Here is an 8,010-nt window from a genome sequence, read left to right on the forward strand (position 1 = left end):
GAAGATCACCACAATTTATTGATAGTGACAGTATGGACACTGCTTATCACAAAAGTTCATGAAGATTCTGATTTCTCCTTTAAACAACTTAACATTTAATAATTAGGAATTATAATAGGAATATTTATATCAAAGTGAATAGGCCTACTATCTTTACTAAATAATAAAACATCGATAATCCTTATAATAAAGTTTAAAAAAATTTTTTTTAATAATAATAATACTACTAATCCTAAAAACAAAACAAAAAACACAAAAAGAAAATTGGATAAAAAGAAATAGAATGCAATCTTATTAAACGCATGTGGGCTTGTTTATCAGTCTCAATAATCACCTTATGTCACACCTATTTGATAGCTGATTGGCTGACACGCAGATCTGCCGCCTCTCATTGGCCAGTGCCGCATCAGTACATCGGTGACATGTACAACGTTGCAGGTTTGGAGCGAGAAGAATCTGTCCGCATATACATTTCTTTGTTCTCGTCTATATTTTGCGTTCATACACCGCCGCACGGACAGTGCACTTATTTCAGGTGGGTGTAAGTTTGCCTTCATTTCAATTTATAGCACTGTATGTCGCTCAACGCCCTCCCTCGCATTCAAAATCACATGAGAAATCTCAGCTTTAGTGATGCGATTCGATTTTATATTCATTCGCTGATTTATTTGGGGAAATGCTGAACAGATTGTTGTCTCATCCATAATGTGGCCATCTAAGTCGCATCAAGAAAATATGCATATTATAATGTAATTTGACGTATAGTTAGACTTTAAAATTACATGTGTTATGAGTGCCAGCCTTTACTGACAGACTTAAATATATTTACATATATACTCATGTATTGTGTACATGCTATGTAGTGATATGTTGATACTGGAATTTGATGTCACATTTTGTAGTTAGTCTATGGTTTTGGCAAAATGGTGGACCCAGTGTCAGACATTAACTTTATTATTAAAGGAATAGTTCACCCAAAAATGAAAATTATCTCATCATGTACTCGGCCTCAGGCCATCCCAGATGTGTATGATTTTCTTTCTTCTGCAGAACCCCCCCAAAAAATTTTTTTTTAATGAATATCTCAGCTCTGTAGGCCCATACAATGAACGTGAATGGTGGCCAGAACTTTGAAGCTTCAAAAAGCACATAAAGGCAGCATAAAAAATTTTTTTTTTTGGCAATTTGCATTCTTCGTGCATATCGCTACCCACTGGTCAGGGCTGGTCAAAGGTGGAGATTTATAGTAAAAAAAGGACTTAAATATTGATCTGTTTCTCACCCACACCTATCATATCACTTCAGAAGACATGGATTTAACCACTGGAGTCTTGTGGTTTAATTATACACTGCCTTTAAATGCTTTTTGGAGCTTCAAAGTTTTGGTCACCATTCACTTGCATTGTAAGGACCTACAGAGTTGAGATATTCTAAATATCTTTTTTTGTGTGTTCTGCAGAAGATAGAAAGTCATATACATTTGGGATGGCATGAGGGTGAGTAAATGATGAGAGAATTTTCATTTTTGGGTGAACTATTCCTTTAAGTGCCAATATTTGCACTCTGAAATTGATTTTCATGGGGCATTTTTGTTTTCTAAACTTATAAAAACATACAGCATGCCATCCATTTTTGTCAAATACTCCAATTAAATCAATTAATTGATATGTATTCTCAATCAAAACAAATAAAGCTGTTTATTATAAAATCAAATCAATGTCAAATACTGAAGTCTAGCTGTGAATAATGCACAAGAAATCTTTACACAATACAACACTCTGCTAAAATACATTTTAAATAATTTACCTCTCCCTATGTTAAATTATACAGCTCTATACTGTCTACTGTCACAGTAGATTTTGAAGTTATACATTAAAACATCATATTTGCTATGCAAAAACACTTGCTATTTGCAGCTTTCTGACAGTCACTACAGTGTCTGCACTAAACCAATTCTAAACCCATAACTATATATATATATATATATATATATATATATATATATATATATATATATATATATATATATATATATTAGAATAAAATATAATTAAATATATCAGATGTTAAATAAAAGATTAGAAAATGAATTTAAGATGGGGCATTTTTTTGTTGGGCAGAATGTTCCAGTGTCATCAGTCACCATTCACTTTCATTGTATGGGTTTTATTTTTGGGTAAACTATACCTAACATTTTCTTCCGTCTGCAGATGTTGCACCCTAATCACTTTCACTGGATCATAAGCGGATCCTGAGATGTTACTCTATGTGTTCCACTGCCACTGGCAATGGCTGTGATGTGACAATGCGCTGCTTGATTGCACGAGTCAATCACAAGACTTTGATATTCATCTGTGCTGCGTTTGCTCTCATCACCATACTCCTCTGGAACAAGTGCTCTAGCGACAAAGACCTGCCCACTCAGATCAGACCTCAACTTGAGTCTGTGCCCACCCCAGAGAGGGAAGAGGAGAACGGACAGGGCCCAGAGGGCCCGCCGGGGTCCAGAGAGGTCACCTATGAGCAGATTGACTGCCTTATCAATGAGGATGTCATCATAAAAGGGCGGAGAGAAGGGGGCGAGGTGTACCTGCCCTTCAGCTGGGTGGAGAGGTACTTCGACGTGTATGGGCGGCTGGTACAGTATGAGGGGGTGGAACACTTCGAGTTTTCCCACAGTTACTCACGGGTGTACACCCAGAGGGAGCCCTATCACCCTGATGGGGTCTTCATGTCCTTTGAGGGCTATAATGTGGAAGTTCGGGATAGGGTGAAATGTATCAGCGGTGTGGAAGGTATATTAAGTTTAAAATTTTCCTTGTTTTTATGAGATGAAAGAGTTCAGTGGACTATGAAAACATACTGTAAAAACATTCAGTCTGCAAAGAGCATTTATCGAAACTAAACCCTAGAAGAACTTTTGTTAAGAGTAAAATAAGAGAAAGTTTGTCAAAATTTGGACTATTGCCCCCTTTTTACATGCAAATGGGATAATTCTTAAAGGTACAGCAGCAAAAACAGTTTGTTTAATTCTAAGGGCCTGAGAGAGGGTGGAAAATGGTCATGAAAAACTAAATATGTGTTTTTAGTGCAAAAACTCTTCTAACTTTATAATTGCAGCTCTGGGAAAAAATAAAATTATAATAATTAAGGCTGTCAAATGATTACATTTTTTAATCACAATTAATCACACATCTAAATATTTGCTGAGAAAGGACCTACAATAACAATAAATCAATATTTAATTATTAAATAATTAGAAATTGTTATATTTAAATAATTATCAATATATAGCTTACATTATTATGAAATATAGTAATTCAGATAGTCCTAATTAAAATGCATTTCATTATTGTGGCTGACAAGTAAAGCATTGATAAGACAATACAAAAGTGGCTTTAGAAGGCAATATGTTGTTTATTTCCATATTATTGAAAATAAGCCAATCATTCGTCTATGATTGAATTGAATTCGTAAATCTGTCAGAGATAGATTTATTATAAGGGCTTTTCTAAGGACGCGTCAATGTACACATTTTGTGTAAATTTTTGGAGCATCTCTTTTTGCTTGTGTTGCATCATAAACAAAGTTTTTAGGTCCCTGTATCAAGTTAAATGTAGTTTGAAACTAAAGGCAGTCACACACTAGACGAGAAGCGCCATGCCACTTCGCGGATAGGACACGGCACAGGTATCAAACACAGGGCGCGTCCATGAGGTTCATGTGACAGAGAATACATGCAAAAGTTAGCAAGGTTTTTCCCTTCTTAAAGAATGAACAAGGCTAGAGTAAATAATATATGTCCATTGCTAATGATTTGGGTCGAATTTAATGGAAAATATTCGAGTTGCGCTCCGTGGCGCGGCAGAAATTTGAGCAGCCTCCGGAGTTGTAGGGGGGCGCCGCCGACAGACGCTGAGTGGCGGTGTGCATACATTCATAGTAAACAATTGTTTCGAATTTTAGGACGTGCATTTCGTCCATCAGACGCATTCGGTGTGCGAACCCCTTTAGTAAAACACGTCTCAAGATCCTCGCATTTGGAATTGCACTCTGTCCAGCTGAGTTTGAAGGCAAGAATGCATCCGTCCTCATGTTGCGCTTTCGTTAGGGTCAAGCAACAGTGTTGTTTGTCGCGATGGTTGAAAGGTGCCACACGTTGTTCCTGGCAGGCTGCTCAGCCTTACAGGCTCCTTATGGTTAGGATAAGGGTGGGGGTGGGGTTAAGGCATCTGCTGCCTGCCAGGAACAAACTGAGGTACCTTTGTTCCGTCGGCATGGTTTGTTGTCTGTACAATTGTGCGTTGCCTAGACAGCTGGAGTTTCGCTTACTGCACCCTGCTGAAAACAGGTGGTACTTCAAGCTTGAATTGCTCCCATAGTAGGAATATTCCTTATTATGGTCCGGGGGAATTAATAATTAAGTACATTTTTTTTTTTACTCGTTATTTTTTATACAGTATAATTAATCAAACTGAATTAACACATTCAATCAACAGCCCTAATAAAAACACATGAAGTGGCCTCTTTAATGGTTCCATAATGAGTCATTGCATTTCTGTAACTGATTGCAGCTCAGTATCATTTATTACCTGTAAACATTGTATTTTATTTATTTTTATTTTATTTGCTTCTTTTAAAGGTGTACCAGTCTCCACACAGTGGGGTCCTCAAGGGTATTTTTACCCCATTCAGATTGCTCAATATGGACTGAGCCATTACAGCAAGAACCTAACAGAGAAACCGCCTGACCTAAAGGTCTATGGCATGTCAGAGGAGAGAGAGGGTGGCTCGAGTCAGTGGGTCATCCCTAAGGGCTGCTCTCTCTCCAAGCTTCAGGATCAAAGTCGCACTGGGTTTGTGCACCACTTTGTCACAGTGGGTAAGAAGTCAGCATAATCACCTGTGCCCCATGTAGTCTAGTCTTTTTTTTTTTTGTTACTCTTACAAATGCAAATCTCTCTCAAGAGAACCAAATTGTGGAATTCCAAGCATATCATCTTGCAATTTCATATTACAGAAGAAAATATGGGTTACAAATGCCATTTCATGTTGACTTAAAGAGACAAAACCTAGGTTGTTTGGCTCTCATTGGTCCTCTACTTCAATATAATATGATTATTTCATTTTATTTCCCTAGAGAACTCAGACGGTGTGTCTCTGCTCCTGGATAACCCAAAAGATTTTGTCCTGACCTTTGACGTGAAGTTCCTCTCCAACGGCAGTGTCTCTGTTGTTTTGGAGACAACAGAAAAGGGAGCTCCTTATACCATCCATTATATCACAAGCCCACTTCTCCTCTCGTTCAAAGACAGAGAGGTTTTCTACGGCATCGGACCCTGCGCATCTTGGATTACCGTGAGTCGTGATTTAGTGACAGACCTGCGTAAAGGAGTTGGCTTGTCTAACACCAAAGTGGTCAAGGCGACCAAGATCATGCCTCGTCGCGTGGTTCACCTGGTTCTTAGAGGTTCTGGCTTCATCAGCAATATCACCGTGTCTTCCACCGCGCATATGGCCGCCTTCTTTGCTGCAAGCGATTGGCTTCTTCATAACCAGGATGAGCATGGCGGTTGGCCAATCAAGGTGAATCGCAAGCTCGGAGAGGGCTTCAAGAGCTTGGAGCCTGGATGGTACTCTGCAATGGCCCAGGGCCAGGCCATGTCAACGTTAGTGAGGGCGTACCTGGTCACGCACAACCCCGCATACCTCAGCGCCGCTCTACGTGCAACATCCCCCTTCAAGAGGACTTCGGAACAACGTGGTGTCAAGGCGACATTCATGAACAGGTTCGACTGGTATGAGGAATACCCCACAACGCCAAGTTCGTTTGTTCTCAATGGCTTTATCTACTCTCTGATTGGACTGTACGATGTGGCGGAGACAGCAGGCAACAAGCTTGGCCGAGAACCAGGCGTACTCTTCAGTCAAGGACTGGAGTCGCTCAAGGCCATGTTGCCATTGTTCGACACGGGCTCTGGGACCGTTTATGACCTCAGGCACTTTACGTTGGGCGTAGCACCAAATTTAGCACGCTGGGACTACCACACCACTCATATTAACCAGTTACAGCTGCTTGCATCGATTGACAGCGCCCCCATTTTCAGGGAGTACGTAAAACGCTGGAAGACGTACCTGAAAGGAGGCCGTGCCAAGCACAACTAAATCTAGGAAAAACTAATTGTCATGATTTCCTTAATCAGATCTTATCACATCTTTGGCTGTTGTTTGAGAATCAAAACCAGAATTTTGGACAAACAATTTTACTATTCTCAGAAAAAGGTGCATATTGTATCCTACTTGATTGCTTTTAGGTGTCGTTCTGGAGAGCTGTTGTAGAGATTTTGAGAATGTGAAGTCACGTAATATAATTTATTTTCAAAGTGTTATGGTATATTAGAATATAATATAATAGAATGTAAGAAGCAATGCATAGCTATTTACATACTTGAAAGCAAGCACACCAGTTTTGCCCTGAAATAAAATCTGATTGAAAATCAGAAGATGTGTGAAGTAAAATTAGTAAATGTGAGAGGCCAAACAAATAATTGTGCATTAAGATATAATGCATTTATCATCATTACTGTATGGCCGTGCAATAGTTTAACAAAGCATAACATATGTTATAATTATTGCATTTATTGAGTTATAATTATTGAGTTTATGTGGTCTTTGGACTCTTTGGATTTTAGTTTGTGAAGCACAATCCAATCAGATGACTCTCAACACAGTTGCACAGTTTGAATTTATTTATTTTTATTTTTTTCAGTATGCAATTAAAGATTTAAAATAAATGTTTTAACATATTTTAAAACAGGTAATGTTTCCTTTGTCTATTCATTGCTACTTAAAAATGAACTGAAAAAGACTTCTGATGTGTGATTTAGACAAGGCATGTCTAAGATTAGGTGAGATACACAATAATATGTTTTTAGACATGGTACATGGCATATGAAAGCAAAGTACCATGGCAGGTCTGAGTCAAATGTTAAAAAACAACGAGCAATTGCACTTCTAGACAAGTTAAAAATCCATCCATCCATCTTCTATAGCCGCATGTCCTATCTAGGGTCGTGTGTAGTGCTGGAGCATATCCAAGTGGGCCAAAGGCAGCAAAACACCCTGGACAGGTGGCCAGTCCATCACAGGGCTAACACACACAGACATACATATTCACACTCTCACCAATGGACAGTTTAGAGATTCCAATTAACCTAACCTGCATGTTTCTGGACAGTGAGGGAAACCGGAGCACCCGGAAGAAACCCATGTGAACACGGGGAGAACATGCAAACTCCACACACAAATGCCCTGGGTGAGCCGGTGTTGTGTCGAAGTCTGTTCCCCCTATGTTTCCCCGGTTAGTGTTCCCCTTAGTGCCATTAAACATAGGGGGTGTCTCATCCCCCTATGTTTAATTTTTAACGGCACTGTCGAAGTCTGTTCCACCTATGTTTCCCCTTAGGTTAGTGTCGAAGTCTGTTACCCCCATGTTTAAAGGCAATACGGGTAACACTAACGGGGGAAACATAGGGGGTTGTGTCGAAGTCTGTTCCCCCTATGTCAAAGTCTGTTCCCCCTATGTCGAAGTCTGTTTCCCCTTTGTCGAAGTCTGTTCCCCCTATGTTTCCCCATTGTCAAAGTCTGTTTCCCCTTTGTCCAAGTCTGTTCCCCCATGTTTCCCCATTGTCAAAGTCTGTTTCCCCTTTGTCGAAGTCTGTTCCCCCTATGTTTCCCCTTTGTCGAAGTCTGTTTCTCCTATGTCGAAGTCTGTTTCCCCTTTGTCGAAGGCTGTTCCCCCTGTTTCCCCTTTGTTGGAGTCTGTTTCCCCCTTTGTCGAAGTCTGTTTCCCCTTTGTCAAAGTCTGTTCCCCCTATGTTTTCCCATTGTCAAAGTCTGTTTCCCCTTTGTCAAAGTCTGTTTCCCCTTTGTTGGAGTCTGTTCCCCCTGTTTCCCCTTTGTTGGAGTCTGTTTCCCCTTTGTTGAAGTCTGTTCCCCCTATGTTTCCCC

The 8,010-nt window shown here is 39.7% G+C and overlaps 1 protein-coding gene across 1 annotated transcript; it reads left to right on the forward strand.

Moving 5' to 3' along the window:
- The first annotated feature begins 337 nt into the window (after window positions 1-337).
- On the forward strand, window positions 338-6,769 carry LOC127437561 (D-glucuronyl C5-epimerase B-like). Its single transcript, XM_051692555.1, has 4 exons — window positions 338-535; window positions 2,211-2,795; window positions 4,643-4,882; window positions 5,141-6,769. Exons 2-4 carry the CDS (start codon window positions 2,267-2,269, stop codon window positions 6,163-6,165), a joined length of 1,794 nt encoding a protein of 597 aa, XP_051548515.1. The 5' UTR covers window positions 338-535; window positions 2,211-2,266; the 3' UTR covers window positions 6,166-6,769.
- Window positions 6,770-8,010: the final 1,241 nt, after the last annotated feature.

The sequence above is a fragment of the Myxocyprinus asiaticus genome, chromosome 48 (assembly GCF_019703515.2).
Source record: "Myxocyprinus asiaticus isolate MX2 ecotype Aquarium Trade chromosome 48, UBuf_Myxa_2, whole genome shotgun sequence".
In the NCBI taxonomy this organism is placed as follows: Eukaryota; Metazoa; Chordata; class Actinopteri; order Cypriniformes; family Catostomidae; genus Myxocyprinus; species Myxocyprinus asiaticus.